This window comes from Falco cherrug, chromosome 9 (genome assembly GCF_023634085.1).
Source record: "Falco cherrug isolate bFalChe1 chromosome 9, bFalChe1.pri, whole genome shotgun sequence".
NCBI lineage: Eukaryota > Metazoa > Chordata > Aves > Falconiformes > Falconidae > Falco > Falco cherrug.
In genome coordinates, this window is record NC_073705.1 from 37,781,097 (window position 1) to 37,797,695 (window position 16,599).

A 16,599-nucleotide genomic window follows, 5' to 3' on the forward strand; every position below is an offset into this window, starting at 1 on the left:
GTCTTTGTACCTGGTCTTGTGTAGTCTCGGAAAGTCGGGTAGGATGCTGTATGTGGGAGCCTGGAGGACAGGAGGAGCTTGAGAGCTGGGATGATCTTAACTTCTCTGGTTTTATGTCCCTCCTTTCTACAGGTAGATGAAATTTATCATGACGAGTCCCTGGGCGTCCACATCAACATCGTGCTGGTCAGGATGATCATGGTGGGATACCGCCAGGTAAATACAGCGTTTGGACGTGGTGAGGAAGAGATGCTATTCAGGCTGGTCCCTGCTTTTTGGCCGCTTTCCTTGTTCAAGCCCTGCCTCATGAGGGCAGGAGGGTTGCTGAAATGCGGTATTATAGGCACAGCAGGCAGCTTCTGCTTCTTCCAAAGCCGGCAAGTGTGCAGCAGCACTGTGGCTTAGTGTGTCTTCACCATAATATTTAACAGTTAGGTAAGCCCCGGCTTGGAAAAATGAGGCTGTTCAGGTCAGCTGTCAAAGCCCAAGTGACAACTGTGCTGGGCAGTGATGAATCTGAACCCTCATCTGGCTGGTTTCTGGAGCCTGAAGGTCTGGAGAGCCCCATGGCCGTGCAGCCCCAGGGCAGAGAGAGATCCCTGGGGGGCTGTCGGGTGGCTGTTATCCGCCTTCATCTGCTTGCTCTGGGATGTGGGAAAAACCACAAGAGGCTTCCTCAGGAGCTCTAGGGTGGCAGTAGATGACGGCACAAAGGTGACTTCCCAAGTTGGTAGGAGCTGGATATCAGTGAGAAGCCAAGGCCAGGATCTCCTGTGTCCCAGCCTTGGCAGCCCTGGGAGGCTTCACTGGATGTCCTGCAGCTCTCAGGTGCCTTGGGCATGGACAGGAAAAGCATGAGAAGGTTTCATGTGGTTTCCCAGGTTGCATTTGTTTTTGAAGGCTTGTTTGAGCATGGCAGCTGGAAGATTTTCTTTAAAACAGTGTGATTAGCTATACTTTTTGTGGCAAGCCCCTAACCTACATGAAGTATCAATGACTCAACACAGTGATGTCTCTGTGTGTGGTCCACAAATAAGACCCATTAGGTCTTGGAAAACTTGTTACAGAAATCTGCTTGGCTGGCAGAAACCAAATGCACCTTAGAGACCCAGGGATGGTTCTTAGGAGCAGGGACGAGGACAAAGGCTGGCTCAGTTTTGAAGGCTTCTAGGAGACCAGGAACATCATCTCCACCTGAGAAAGCCAGTAATGTGTCTGGCTTCCTCCCAGCAGCGTTTGTGCTCTGGGCTGGAGGATGATACGTGGAGGAGAAGGGATTCAGAGCTGCAGTGTTACGGCCAGTAACGGGGGGGCTCTGTTTAGGATGCTATATCCTCCCAAAAGCCTGCACTGGAGGCAGCTGCTTTGTCCGGCTACATTGCTGCTTGGGTTTGGGGGATGATGTGGGAAGTAATGAGCAGATGTTTGAATGCAAGTGAGATCTCAGCTTACCGCTGTTTAGGTCTGATGCTTCCTGAGTAACTCCTGCGGTTTCTTGTCTCCCACCTTGCACTTTGTAGAATAAAACTTCCGTGGCTTCCATGTAAGGGCCAGGGGAAGGGCAGTATGTTTTACCTTTCTTCCCACCGCTGTGGCTCAGCAGGTACCTGTCTGAGAGCATAATTTATTTTAGAGCATAATTTATAGAGCGTAAGTTTGCAAAATGCTAATCTTGAACAACAACAACAAAAAAAAGATGAAGGGCCAGATGACTGCTATGAAACAGTCCTGGACACCTCCACCTATTTTCTGCTAGGGTCTCAGCCTCTGTGGGTCAAGTTTTGCAGGGTAGTGCTGCTCTGCTCATCACTGAGCATCAGCATCTTGCAACGTTTCGATGAGGAGCCCACGCAGGAGCTGGGAATCTGAATCCTCTTTGCTTCCCAGCTGCTCTTGTCTTTTATATACTGCTGCCCCGAGCACTTGTGTGACCAAAGAGGGTCATATACCCTTATGTCCCAGACCGTATCCATTTGTGGGAATGATTTCTGTGCTGGTTTTAAATAAAAAAAGGTGCAAGATGCTTTGCAGATGCAAAGTGGGATGTTGTTGCTTTTAATGATGGAGTAGCACTGCTTAGGAGTCTTTCCAACTCCAGAACGCTTGGCAGGTTCCTTCTCCTCCACTGACTTACCCATCTTTTTGTTTATGTATTTATTTAATTCTTTACCCAGTCAGTCAGCCTGATAGAGCGAGGGAACCCGTCTCGGAGCTTGGAGCAGGTCTGCCGCTGGGCTCACTCGCAGCAGCGCTCCGACCCGGAGCACGCTGAGTACCATGACCATGCTGTATTCCTCACCAGGCAAGATTTTGGTCCCGCAGGTATGCAAGGTACTGTATTTATCTCGATCAGGTATGTGCAGTTTGCTGGGGGAAAGCCAGAGAGGGGAAAGGATTTCTTGCAAACACAGTCTGCTTCTTGGCCAGCAGGGTCCAGAAAAAGGTTATTAAAATCAGTATTTTTTTAATACAAAGTAGAAGAACGACAGAATTAAGGCAGAGCATCAACCTGAACAGATTAAAAAAAGAAAATAATCTTTATTCATTCTGCCCATACTTGGGTTTCATGCAGCAATCCTCCCCTTGTCCCATAGTGCCTTAAAAAGTTTTCAAATTATGTATAAAAGATGGAATACCACATGGAGCTTCATGGGGCCAGTCAATCATTTCTGTCTTCTGGAGGAGCTTTAAAACCTGGTTTTACACCGGTTGGTTTCTTGGCCCTCTTAGGCCTTGGACATGGGAGCATTTCGTAAACCCTGGGCCAAAGAGGAGGTCTCACTGCAGTCTGCAGGGGTGATGGCAGCAGTTCTCTCACTCTCTTGGTGCAGAGGCTGTACTGATATGGTCTTGAGAAGTTAGAGACCTTGGCAAAAAATGTAACAAATTTGCAGGAAAAGCTGTTGGTGTTTTATGGCTCCATTAGAAAAGCAGATGCTTTGGTGTCATCATGAGAGGTGTCTTCTCCCAGTTCTCCTGAGCCTGCTGTCTCCAAATTGCGATCTCCTCCTTCCCACACTGTTAGCAAAGTCTGAATTTCCCATCAGGAGGCTCCATTTGATGCCATGAACATGCTGGCAGCATCACACTGACTTGTAGCATGAGTCTTTCTGGTGTGCATGGGAAGAAACAGAGATGGAAGAGTCCTGTCTTCACTTTGATTGCCTTCCTGAATAGGATCTCCTTGTAGCAGGGCATGAACCACAGGAGATATCCATCTGGAAGCCCTCTTGAATGAACATGCTGTTGGACATCAAAGAGCAGAGTTTGGGTTGTGCAAACAGCCTCCCCACCAAGCTGTGGACCTGCCTTGGGCTCCTTGTCCGGAGCTGTGTGGCAGTGTGGGTGACATACCAGGTTTTGTTTCGTTTTTCTAGACCCTTCCTGGCAAAGTGACTGTGTCCAAAGGCATTGGTGAGAAGACCTTTTTTGGCATGTCAGCAGAAGGGGGAAACTCACTGGACTCCCCCTTGGTGGGAGGGAGTTGAGATTGATGGAGTAGCCCTACTCCACAGTTGCTCGTTCCAGCTCCTTCCCCTTTTCCCTGCAGGTCTGGCTCCCTGTTTTTCACACATCTTTGGGATGGATGTTTGCTTTCTGCACAAGTTCCCGTGGATGCTGTGTCCTTGCCTGGCTGTGTTGCATGGCACACGGTGCAGCTGCTCCTCACCCACTGGGAACTGCCCTCTCACTGGGCTGCTGGAATAGTAACACTTGCTTACTCTTGCCTCTTTTCCTCAAAACAAAGTCCTTTTAGATCCCTGTCATCCCTTTCTAGCTTGGAGCTATGTGCAATGAAGGGCCAGACCATGGCACCTCTAATTCTTGCTCATGGCGTATGTTCACTGAGGGTATCTAAGCGACTTGCTGAGGTGATGGCAAATACCTGCTGGCTTCTTTAGCCACTGCTGTAGGGTGTATGTACCAGTTGGGGAGCATCTGCCAAGCTCATATGTGCCCTGAAACTGAGCTGAAAGCAGAGCTGGTCCTGCTCCAAAGACCCTACAGCCTAAATCAGGGGTCCTCAAACTATGGCCCGCAGGCTGGATACAGCCCCCCAGGGTCCTCAGTCCGGTCGCCGGTATTTACAGACCCCCCCTGCCCCACCCCCGCCAGGGGTTGGGGGGGAAACCAAGCAGCCGCAGATGGCTGCCTGCCACTTCATCCGCACACCGGCCCCCTGGTTAAAAAGTTTGAGGACCCCTGGCCTAAATCAACAAGCCAGGAGAAAGGAACTCTTTGAAGATGGAAGTCCTCCAAGTCACAGGGACCTGGAAATGGAGCTTAAATGTCAAGCCCATGCTTAGTTTGATGCCTCATCACTCCTTATAGTTGTGGGCCCAATTAGCAATGGCGATGGGGCTGGTTCAACTCATTAACCCATGCGATCCTCTTAGCCCAGGCTATTTCCATGCTGGCAAGCCAATGATGCTCCATCACCACATCCTCACAAGACATGGCTTGTGCCTCCCTGTGTCCTGTCACCTCCCCTTAGCCAGTAAACCAGACCAGCGAATGGTCTGGCATGGCACTGGATGCAAGTCTTTGTGGAGCGTTGCAGTCTTGTGGCGTAGCTCTTCTTTGTGGCAGGTCCAAGCCAAGCCCTAAGGGGGTTTACAAAAACTTCTTGGTGCTGGCAACAGCTCTGCTTGTGGCCTCTTGGTGGGAATGGGAGCAGTCATGGTCAACACAGAGAAATTTTGGAAAGCTGATGCAATCGTTGCTTTGGGAATCAAGGGAAGCTGGAAGGCATGGAGGGGAAGGGCCAGGAGGGACAGCTGAGCTGTGCTGACCTTGCATGCGGATTGCAGGTACACTCCGGCCCTTCAAAGAGAAATGCCTCTTGGTAGTGGACAGATGTGTTATAAATTATTGACTGCTGCTGCTGCAGCTCTGTCTAAACCAGAGTGCCATGTCCCTCTGCAGTGGGTGGGCACCAAGGGTTTTCTGGCCCAGGCTGAAGGATGCTTTTGCTTAAGTTTTAATTTGTTACTCTGTGGTGACCTATGGTTGGCCTTTGAGCAGGCTCGTAGTCCATGTTAGAAGGTCAGGGAGACTGAAAGCAGGTAGGAAGTGTCCATAAAGAAGAATAAAATGCATTTGGAGGAAGCAAGAGATTGGCTGGTGTCTTGCCGGTATGGTGAGGACATGCCGTTTCTCCTATATGTGTGTGTCTGGTAAGTGTTTGCAGGCTAATCTATTTTTATCAATTAAGTATTTCCCAGGTAGTTCCTTCTGACCATCATTCTGTGGAGAACCCTTTATGCTTCTTCCAGTTCTCACTGAGGTTTTAATTATGAGAAACCAGTGTCTGCCTTCCCAAGCATCCACCTTTTCATATTCTTTTGTCCTATCTCCAGTCCAGGCATCCAGAGCCTTTTTGGTTGGGAATTTGTCCCATTTTTATCCTAGACAAAATATATTTGCTCTTGCCTTGTACAGAAAACTTTCCACATTTTTACTCTTTCTTATGGAAAGTTTCCTGGAGGAAAAAAATCTTTTCAAATGATTTATCCAGGATCCGACTCATTGCTTTATGGTTAAACCAAATGATCTGATTGTCTCTCTCAAGCTCTTCGTTTGGCCTGTTACCTTTTGCTTTCCTTTTGACTGCAGCATCCACTGAGCCCGTCATTTCTCCGCTGTCTTTCTTACAGTGTTTTAGTTTGTTTGTTCATTGGAGTAAGTCTGGTTGCCCACTTGAATGTGAGGAAGATGAAAAACACTTTCCCCCATTGAATTAAAACCCCGAGTGTATTTATTGAAGCAGGCTGCCTTGAGAAGATCCTTGCTGTTGTGGGGGCTTCCCTGAGGTTATGTGGTGTTCTGCAGGCAGAAATGAACTTGCTCTGCATGTAATGAGAATTGCATATTTATTTAATGTTCAGCTTTTTGCTTGGCAACTTGGGTTCACCTGACCTCTTCATTTGGAGTATAAGCAAAAATGCATCCATCGCTTCTCACAAAGTACCGTGTAAGTGAGCCCTTCAAAGATTCTTTTCTGGGCTTGTTTTGAAAAATTAAATTATTATGATGAGAAAAGTTTCCTTCAGAAGTTCCAGTGCAGGTGGACACCCTGGAAAATCTCCGCCTAGCTGATAAATAGAAATATCGAGGGAAACGCTCGCCCCAAACCTCCTTGGTTTTGCCTTATACCTGTAGTGATGGTAACTTCTGGGTGCCCAGCAGTGCAGCAGCGACCCATCCCTTGTCCTGTGCAGCTTCCAGTTCACCCGGTGCACCCACGAAGTCAGTGACTGTTGACTTCAGGGCAGAGCTGTAGGAAACCTTTTATTTTTTACTGTAATCTATTGTCCTTGACCAGCTGCACAGTGCCGGGACCCACCTTCTTGTTCAGCTTGGGAACTAAGTTGAGTGCAGTCACTCCTTTCCTCTCCACCCTCTTCCAGGACAATTAGTCATGAGTTGCTGACTTGGTGTGGAGCAAGTGGCCCACAAGGATGGTGGCACGTGGACTCCATGGACCCAGTGTTTTGGCCAGGGTCTATGCAGGAGGGCAGGCGCAGGGGTGTGCATCCACCTTCAGCTCATAAGCACCCCTCTCCTGCTGCAGCTCAGCCTCCCTCTTGGCTCCCTGAGCTTTCCTCTTCCAGCATCCCTATCCCCAGGGCAGAGTTATCCAGCATGGTCCTGCCCTGCTTTTGCCTCTGAGACCTGTAAGTCCTTCCCTCACTAACTTCTTTCCCCTTGATGCCAAAAAGGGTCAGTCTTTAAAAAAAAAAAAATTAAAAAATTGGACAGTAAATTCTAGAAGAAGCCAAGGAATTAATTGAATTGGGCAAAAATAACATAAGCAAAAAGGAAAATAAACGGAAATAGAGATGATGCATTGCTGAATGGGTGGGGGGAAAGCTTCCCTGCCTACAGCTGCCCCACTGCACTGCACTTGATCGAGGGCTGGGGGCTGGGGAGGTGCATGGTCCTCCCTGTCTCTGTCTGGCAGAGGGGTGCCCCCATGCCTGGGGTTGGTGTGGGTGCATGTGTGGGTGCATCTCAGGGGTCCCCTGTAGCCTGCAGTAAGCAAGGCTGTATTTTTGGTGGGGCTCTGGGGGACACCTCACACCTTTTGTTCTTTCTCTTCCTTTCTTCTTTATTTTTTTCAATAAAGAAGAATGGGGGGGATGCCGTTTCTGGGCTGGGAGGCTGTGGTCACCGACACCGATAAAGCACCCATGGGTCCCTTTGCTGCCCTCTTGCCGGCCCGGGTGTTTTGGCATGAGGGCAGAGAGCTGCTGGTGAGCCTCAGCACAACCTCAGCCTGCTTTTGGCATTGGCAGCCCTGATGGTCATTCTGGTGAGCAAGTGACCTGAGCAGCTCTGTCTCTACAGTGCCTTCCTCTTTGTTTCTTCTCGTGTTGCAGTGAAGCCAGGCTGCGGTTGTGTTTTGGGGTTTTTTTTAAATTTTTCATCCGCCCCCTCCCCCGCAAAGGTTTTCTCTCTCCTCTCTTCCTCTCTTCTTCCCTTCTCCCTTGCCCCAGGCTACGCACCAGTGACCGGGATGTGCCACCCACTCCGCAGCTGCACCCTCAACCATGAAGATGGCTTCTCCTCAGCATTTGTCATTGCCCACGAGACTGGCCATGTGTAAGTCACGGGGGCAGAGCTGCCTGTCCCCTTTGGTGGGGGGACAAGTACGGTGGTGCTCCTTTCTTTGCAGAAGGGACTTTCTGCTGGTGCCAGCGTGCGTACCATTGTGGCACACAACAAGCTGGTGTAAATTGCCCAGGAACCTGATCTCACACTGGCTTTTCCCATCAGGTTAGGCATGGAGCATGACGGCCAGGGCAACCGCTGTGCTGATGAGACCAGCATGGGGAGCATCATGGCACCACTGGTCCAGGCTGCCTTCCACCGCTACCACTGGTCCCGCTGCAGCAAGCAGGAGCTCAACCGCTACATTCAGTAAGTCAGTTTTAAGCAGGAGGGAACGTTCTCCCTTTGGACAGCGTGATTGCGTGCATTTTGTACCCAGCAACTCCTGCATGAAGCAAGCAGCAGATGGGTCCCCATTGGGATTGCTTGTTTTGGCCAGATTAGCAAAAATGAGTCGTTGGGAGATTATTTTCCCTTTTTCTTCTATTAACAGCTTTGGTTCCTTGCACAAGGATGTGCAATGTCATCGTTGGGCTGCAGAGGTTGAAGGCAAATAGGAGCTTGATAAAAGCTGAAGATGTCAACAGAGCAACAGTTTGCAGAAGCTCTGTGCTAGCAGAGCCCACGTGTCAAATATTTTTGCCATTTGCTTTGCCTGTGTGGTTTCCCCTTTAGGCTATAAAATGTTTTGTGCTGCATACTAAAAAGGTGTAGAGACAGGCCAGGAGCTTTCTGTGTGTTGGGGCCAAGAAGAGTGGTGGGAAAGCAGGTGGCAGTAGTGGTACTCACTAGTACCAAGGTGCTCTGTCTCCTGAGGAGCTGCAGACAGCGGAGGGATGCTTGTCTTTGGGGGTCTTTGCTAGCAACATGTTTTCCAGCAATGCGTAGTTAGCATCAGTGCCAAGATAATTCAGATTTCTCAGTATCTGAATTTGGAGAGAGGGCTGTAGGTGAGGGAAGGGTTGAAGGAAGGAAATCCTCCATGTCTGACCTTGCTTTGCCTCTGCCCTGCACCTCTGCAGCTCCTACGACTGCCTCCTGGATGACCCCTTTGAGCACCAGTGGCCCACTTTACCTGAGCTGCCAGGCATTAACTACTCCATGGACGAGCAGTGCCGCTTTGACTTTGGTGTGGGCTACAAAACGTGCACGGCGGTGAGTATGGGTTGCATGGCCACATTGCCCCTCACTCCGGGACCCCCAGCCAGGCGCCGCGTGGGCAAGGAGGGGTGCTGTGGGCCTGCTGGGACTTGCTGCTACTGTCCCAGCCCAGCTCCTCTGTGCTCCCCAGTTCCGTACCTTCGACCCCTGCAAGCAGCTGTGGTGCAGCCACCCTGACAACCCCTACTTCTGCAAGACCAAGAAGGGGCCACCCTTGGATGGGACCGAGTGCTCTCCAGGCAAGGTAGGGGCTGGTCCTGCCTGCCCCCTCCTTGGGAGGGGACAGGGACCCCCTTGAGGGCAGCAGTCAGTGGGTGCCTAGTTTTTAGCTGGCATTACTCTTTATTTTCCTCGGTTTGTGCTCAGTTATGGCTTTGGTTTTCTTCTGATCTGCCTGTGTCTGCAGAGAAGCAGCGCTTGTTTTGTTACCTGGCAAAAGAGCGACGATGACATTGCACATCCAATCTCAGGATATCATCAGGCTTTTACCTTAGGCTTTCTTGGCGTGCCCATTAGCACAGTGTGAAAGTGTGGATATGTTGGAAAAGCTGCTGGCCCATGTAGGTGTTGGGTGGTTCTTTGCTGGAGAGTGGCTGGGCACAAGGTATGCAACAACTTGTGATGAGATTCTGTATAAATCCCAGCAATCTTGCTTGAAATGCAGCCTCCCCAAGTGCTTGAATGGCAGTTTGCCAAAAGCTTCCAAAATGAGGCTTTCTGAAACATGTACAGATGCGTTACACATTGTGCTGGCACGTGGCTCCAGGGGACTGCAACATCTTGACTGGGAGGTCCACAGGCTGGTCAGTGTTTTGCCCCTTCAGGGACCTTCCCTGCATCTGTCCCAGTGGGCACCGAAGGCACTGGTGACTTTTCCCCAGGGCTGGCGTTAAACCCTGGGTCTGGGTGCCCGTGAGGCGACACTGCAGCTTCATGCCAGGCATTATACGTGCGTGGGAAGAAATGTGGAGCTCCGGATTGCATTTACCAAAATGCCCAGCAGCTTGCTGCTGTGCTCCATGCAAAAGTTTGGGTTCATCCCCCTTGTGCCAGCGGAGAGATATCCGCAGGGCTCATCCATCCCAGATCCCGGTGTAACGCCGTGCCTGCCCGAGGATCTGCATGGGTGGAGAGGGGCAGTTTGGCTGGAGAGAGAAAACCAGTCCAGGAATTAAAAAATACAGCATTACGGAAAGAAAACCAAAGGAGTTTGTTTTGCAGAGGGATATTTGCGTGCCCCAAGCTTGTGCCTTCAGCCTTTTGCACGGGTTTGTCCTTCCACATCCTGATCTCTCCCTCTGGGAAGCCGTATGGCTTGCATATCATGTCTGGAGCAAATCACACCTCCTCTGTTGCCCGCTTTTCCAGCTACGATTTTAAAAGCAAAACACTTGTGAACAAGTAAACCCTGGAGAAAAACACAGCAATATAACCCAGCTGCCAGCTTCCCAGCTGATGTAAACCACCACTGTGCAGGCTCTTCTATACCAGATTCAAGTACAGATGTGCTGGGAGCCTGCCCTGCTTATCCCTGCTCCTCTGCTGTGTTTTCTGCTGTGCGTCCCAGCCATGGAGCTGTGCTCTTGGAGCAAAGCCGTGGGCTGCTTGTGCTCCTGATTCAGTCATGAAGTGATGCAGCTTGCTGGTCCCCAAACCAGCCTGGAGGGCAGCCCTGCTGTCACATGCCTGGGCACCACTCCTGCTCCTGCTTCCTGTAAGAAGGACATGCCCAAGGCCGTGATGAAGAGCACCTTCCTCCCATGCTTTGCGAACTGCGAGCCATTTTTGTAGTGCTGTGGGTGCAGGAGGGCTTTCTTTACTGGTGCTGAGCACCTTGGAGGAGGCAGGCGTGGAGCTCACCCGTCTTTTCTTCTCTTTTCCAGTGGTGCTTCAAGGGTCACTGCATCTGGAAGACGTCGGAGCAGCCTTACAGCCAGGACGGCAGCTGGAGCTCCTGGTCCAAGTTTGGCTCCTGCTCCAGGACCTGCGGGGGTGGCGTGCGCTCTCGCAGCAGGAGCTGTGACAACCCGCCGTATGTTTGGCCTCCCTCCCTTTTAGCGGGGGTAAAACTGGAAGCAGTTGAGAGTCAGAGGTTCCCTTACTCTTCCCCTCGTGTGCTCTGTGGGCAGGGGTGGGGACATCTGTTCCTGCATGAGCTGTGCCATGCGTTTTGGTGCTGAGCTGTGTCATGTTTGGACAGCAGCATCCTCTGATGCGGTTTTAACTCACCTGCTTTATTTTCCAGCCCGGCATATGGTGGTCGCCACTGCCCAGGAGCCACCTACGAGTACCAAGTGTGCAATGCCGAGGAGTGCCCAGGGCCCTACCAGGATTTCCGTGCCCAGCAATGCTCCAAGCGCAACTCCTACTACACCCACCAGAACAGCAAGCACTCCTGGCTTCCCTACGAGCATCACGACGGTGAGCGGCGGTGGGTCCTAGCAAAGGAGCAGTAGCCAAAGTGCCTTCCCTCCCAGAGGTGGCCATCACTGTGGGACGGAGACTGGGCCAGCTGCACAGGTGGTGGGTTGTGGAAAGCTCCTGAGCTGGAAACTAGCGTGCAATAAGTGAGCATCAAGCAGCCAGGTCTTTAAAACTAATCTCTTGTGCTTGCCCTCAGGTGTCACATAGAGAAACCCAAACGTTGCTCTGGTTCCAGCTCAAAGTGCAGCAGAGCTGGGCTGGGAAGATCAGCCCATGTTGAAACTTTTCCCTGCTCCTCCTGCACTAGTAAGAGGAGAGCCCCTTGGTGTAGTGGTGGCCAGAGATAAATCTGTTTGCACTACTTTAAAAGTTTTATCTCTGCTTTCCGTGTGCTTTGACACACAGAGGTCTTCTTTTCCTTGGGAGGTGGTGGGGTGATGGCTCTGCCTGCTCACTGCTGGAGCCACAGTGGGGAGCGTGCTGCTCTGGGCTGGCTGGGCGCCAGGTCCGCCTGCCTGGCTTGGGATCGCTCACGCACACAGCCAGGCGTCTTTCCCTGCAGTGTCACGTAGTGTGTCCCATCCAGTTGCTTTCTCTTAATTTCCCATGTGTGCTGGGCAAAAGTGCAGGCTCTTGAGCAGCAAGCAGACGTGGCAAAATAAGGCACGTGGTTAGTCTGGGGTTTGGAAGTCTGGCTGTGCTCAGGGATACAAGCTGATACGAGTTTCTATCTTCTAACACCCTAATATACTTCCACAAACCCTTTTTTCCCCCCTTTTCCCCCTTTTTATTTTGCTACAGATGCTCAGAAGTGTGAGCTGATCTGCCAGTCCAAGGGAACAGGGGACGTGGTGTTCATGAATCAGGTTGTTCATGACGGTACCCGGTGCAGCTACCGAGACCCCTACAGCATCTGCGTCCGGGGCGAGTGCGTGGTGAGGAGCTGATGGCGGCTGCGTGCGACTGCCCCTGTCCTTTGCCTGTCCAAGAGAGTGCTTGTGCATCCCCCTGACCCACTACCCCTTGGGGATGTATGTTTTAGTCCAGGGACCGACCCTGTGTGCAGCAAAGGGTTGTGGGGCTGGTGGCGCGATGGGATGAGCTGCAGGGATGTAACCCCGTGCTTGTCTTCTCTTTCCCCATGGGTGACAGCATGTCGGCTGTGACAAGGAGGTCGGTTCCCTGAAGCAGGACGACAAGTGTGGGGTCTGCGGGGGGGACAACTCCCACTGCCGGACAGTGAAGGGCACGCTGGCCAAGACCCCCAAGCAGCCAGGTGAGCAGGCTGGATGGGTTTGGGAGTGGATTCAGTCAGGGGCAGCTGGATACGTGTGTGGGTGTGAGTGGTTGCGTGTCCAGTTGGAGCAAACCTGCTCTTCCTTTTCCCTCCGTCCTTCCTTCCCTCCCTGTCAGCAGGTGTTTTGAAGATGTTTGAGATTCCAGCTGGGGCAAGGCACCTTCAGATAGAAGAGATGGAGCCGGCATCTCACAGCATTGGCGAGTACTCTGTAGTTAACCTCTCCCTTCACCCTCTACCTCTTCCTTGTCCCTGTTCTTACAATTCCCACCCAAAGGGTCCAGTCCTTCAAAGGCAGACCAAAGGAAATGATGCTGGAATACCTCCTTTCTCCTCCAGCTGTTAAGAATCAAGCCACGGGTAACTTCATCCCTAACGCCAAGGGCAGAGAAGCTAAAAGTCAAGTGTTTATTGAGATGGGCTTGGAGTGGGAATACACCGTTGAACATGGCAAGGAGAGCCTGAAAACCAGTGGTCCTCTGCACGAGGCCATCAGTGTTTTGGTAAGCCTGGGTGACACATGCTCTGGGGATGCTGGGGATGACTGTCACCCAGCAGTACAGAGGTGGTCTGAGATGGGATGTAGGAGGTGGTGGAAGGACTTCAGTAGAGAAGGTATGTAGGGCATATCATTAAAACCAGGGATATGAGCTAGCCAAAAGCAAGGAGCAATGAGCTGCATGCAAGAATGCTATAAAGATGCATTGCTCAGGTGTTTACCTTTGAGTCCAACTGTATTTCGCTCTGTGCAGCAATTGCTTGTGACTCCATGTCTTGTTTTAGCTGTACTGGTACGTGGAGGAGTTAGGGATGGGTTCCCTGAGCACCCAGGGAAGGGGTAGGTCTGCACTCCCATCCATCCTGTGGCTGGCGCTGGCTTTGGGCATAGACTGTGGTCCTGCAGGTCAGAAGAGAGACCAGGGGCATGCGACCCAAGGCTGGAGTTGGGATGTTTGGGCAGTGTTTTTCTCCACAACTGGAGAGGTGTGTTCCCGAAGGGTAGACTCTGTGTTCAGAGCCCACCTAATCATGTTGGAGGCAATAATAGGGTTTGTTTCTCCTACTCTTACGTGTACTGTACCATGTGGTCATTGTTAGTTTCTTTTTTTTATTTGATGGCCTCCTCTTCCATTCCCTCTCCCATGGCATCACTCCTCATCTCCTTCCCCCTCTCCAACTGTCCTCTCTCTGCCTGCAGGTCATCCCTCAGGAGGAGGAGGCGAGGAGCAGCCTGATGTACCGGTACATCATCCACGAAGACCTGCTGCCCATGATTGGAAACAACAACGTCCTGCTTGAAGAGATGGATTCCTATGAGTGGGCCCTCAAGAGCTGGTCTCAGTGCTCCAAGGCGTGCGGAGGAGGTAGCTTTCCCTTCGTAGCAGCCTACAGTGCATGCTTGGGAGGATGCTTGGGTATGTTAGGCAGTGCCTGAGCCCTTTGGGGCAGCTCTGGCTTGCAAACATGCAGATGCTGCTTTTAAGTGTTCCTCCCCAAGATCATGTATCGCAAGGCTTTAGACCTAGACCTGGTACTGCTTGGAGCCCTGGCTTTCTTCTCTACACCCATACCCATGTTCTTTGCACCTCTGTAATTTGGGGGATCTACACGGAAATATGAGTGTTAACGGACAGTGTTGTGGAGCAGTTTAGGCAAGCATTTTAGCCAGATTTCTTATGAAAACAGCCCATGTTGTTGTGTGTGCATACCTTTGCCTGTCTATCCGTGTGTACCTGCTACCGTTTTTTAATTCCTTGGCTGTGTTTAACTGGATTTGAGCCAAGGAGTAGTGATCTTGCAGGTGACCGCACCTAAAGCTTGCATGGGAATAGGTGTGGACACCCCAGCAGGTGCTGTGATGGAGGGCCCGTAGTACATTTGGGCTCCCAGCAGAGTTATTGCTGGATTTTTTCCCTCTGGGAGGAAGCATGTGTGCCTGCGTGCTGGTGTTGGGGAGGTTTGCTCATGAAAGCCTTGTCTTCACATGGCTCCATTTGATGCTGGCCCTGCTCTGAGAGAGAGGTGGGCCAGAGACTTCCAGAGATCACTTCCAACCTACCTGACCCTCCAATAACGGAGAAGACCTCATGCTTCCACCTTGCGCTGACCAGTTTGCAGCTGGAAGATTTTGGGACTTGCAGAGCAGGAAAACAAGCTCTTGCTGGCTCCCTGGTCCTTGCTGTAGCAGGGCTCCTGGCAGGGTGGCAGGCATCTCATGGCTAATGCTGGCTTAGCCCCAGTCTGGTCTGCTCCCAAGCAAGCACAGCTTATTTGGCAAATTATAGCAGTGTTTTGGCTGGGCTTGCGATGTGCTGCTTTTTTTCTTTCATCTGGAGAAATAAAGCCAAATTTTTAGCTTGCTAAATTCTCTTGGGGCTGTGGTGGCTGTGTCTCCACCAAGAAACTCTGATGTTTTGACCTGGGTTTTTGGGAGAGGGAGCAGGGAAAGGCTGAATGTGTGTGCACCCTACAGCAGCCTGGGTGACCCCAGGAGGATGGGGGTCAGCACCCACACGAGAATCCTCTGCGAGCCTGGGGTGAAGCACTGCTTGGGTCCCACCTTGAATGGTGACACCTGAGAGCATGCGTCCCAGCAGGGATGCAGGAGAGTGACCGGGTGGGGAGCTGGTGGGACCCCCACACCCATTGCCTCGGCACCCATGCTCTGCCCCCAGGCATCCAGTACACCAAATACGGCTGCCGACGGAAAAGTGACAACCGGATGGTGCATAGAAACTTCTGTGACAATGGCAAGAAGCCGAAGCCGATCCGGCGGCGCTGTAACATCCAGGAGTGCTCCCAGCCAGCGTAAGTCCTCCCCCGGCTGGCCCAAGGTGCTCTCATCCCCTCTATGGGGTATGTGGGGCTGTGTTGGGAGTGCACCAGCTGCTTCTCAGCGCGGGCATCACCTCGCAATGGCAGGCATCACCATGTGCATCTTTCCCCTCCCCGCAGCTGGGTGGCTGAGGAGTGGGGTGCCTGCAGCAGGTCCTGCGGCAAGCTGGGGGTGCAGGTGCGGGCGGTGCAGTGCGTGCAGCGCCTGCAGGATGGCACCAACCGCACCCTGCACACCAAGTACTGCCCTGGGCAGCGCCCTGAGACACGCCGGCCCTGCAGCCGCCTGCCCTGCCCTGCACAGTGGAGGACGGGCGCCTGGTCGGAGGTGAGCTAACTGGGGAGGAGGAGGACCCCCGGCTGCGTGGCAGTGTCGGGAGGAGGGAATAGGTGCTGGGTGTGAGGGCCAGGTGCTTACAGAGTAGGTTAGTCTCATAGGGATGGAGATAAGGGTACAAGAGCCAGTGATGGTTTGTGGGGAAAATCAAAATTAGACAAGGGATAGCATCCCTGTGCATCCTGGTGGAGAGTGAGGGCGGGGGGTTGCTGGAGATGGGTAGGGAGACTCCTTATTAGAAAGCAATATCCACCTGAGGAGTAGTCACCTGCAAGTACTTGCAAATACCCCACTGGGGTGGCTGCTGGGGCATGCCAGCTCCCCCCACCCCATCGCTGACTGTCTGTCTGGGCACAGTGCTCGGCGAGCTGCGGGGAAGGCGTCCAGCAGCGGCAGGTGGTGTGCAAAGGCAGCGAGAGTGGTGGGCGCTGCGAGGGTGACAAGCCGGAGGCTGTCCAGGGCTGCCATGTGGCCCTCTGCCCAGGTGAGAGGAAGAGGTGGCACTCGGGGGGGGGGGGGGGGGGGGCACACACCAGCGGGGATCAACCTTCATGCACGCCTCCAGCTCATCTTGGCTTCAGGGGGATGCCAGCACAGGTCAGGTTGAACATCCCTGATGGTGCTGGCAGAGAAAGGGTTAAACACCAGCCAAAATACTGCACTTTTCTGTTCTTGGCCCTGATATTTGCTGTAGGTGGTGTTGGGTTTTCTGGCAGTTTGCAGATGCGGTGAGCTGAGGTATGATGGAATGGGCACCCTGGAGTTCGTTTTGGGTTTTTCTGGGTGGCTTAAGTGCTGGGCCAACCAGGTGCTCCCCAAGGGACCTTGTTTTTAAGGAGATCCCTTAAAACAAAAAAATTCCTCATTAAAATACTCCCCCTAAGATGTTTTGAGTGCTCCCAGCCTCCCATGGCAGCTGGGCATCATGGTG

At 52.2% G+C, this 16,599-nt stretch overlaps 1 protein-coding gene across 1 annotated transcript in view; it reads left to right on the top strand.

Annotated features, from left to right (window-relative positions):
- The window catches only part of ADAMTS14 (ADAM metallopeptidase with thrombospondin type 1 motif 14), a 39,425-nt gene that overhangs the window by 18,428 nt on the left and 4,398 nt on the right, over window positions 1-16,599 (top strand). The window contains 16 exon segments of the mRNA XM_055720728.1: window positions 133-216; window positions 2,175-2,331; window positions 7,500-7,605; window positions 7,780-7,923; window positions 8,637-8,769; window positions 8,906-9,019; window positions 10,659-10,807; window positions 11,021-11,196; window positions 12,001-12,134; window positions 12,352-12,475; window positions 12,616-12,696; window positions 12,836-12,999; window positions 13,695-13,860; window positions 15,172-15,304; window positions 15,452-15,659; window positions 16,026-16,152. Of these exon segments, the coding sequence (XP_055576703.1) occupies window positions 133-216; window positions 2,175-2,331; window positions 7,500-7,605; window positions 7,780-7,923; window positions 8,637-8,769; window positions 8,906-9,019; window positions 10,659-10,807; window positions 11,021-11,196; window positions 12,001-12,134; window positions 12,352-12,475; window positions 12,616-12,696; window positions 12,836-12,999; window positions 13,695-13,860; window positions 15,172-15,304; window positions 15,452-15,659; window positions 16,026-16,152 (2,200 nt within the window).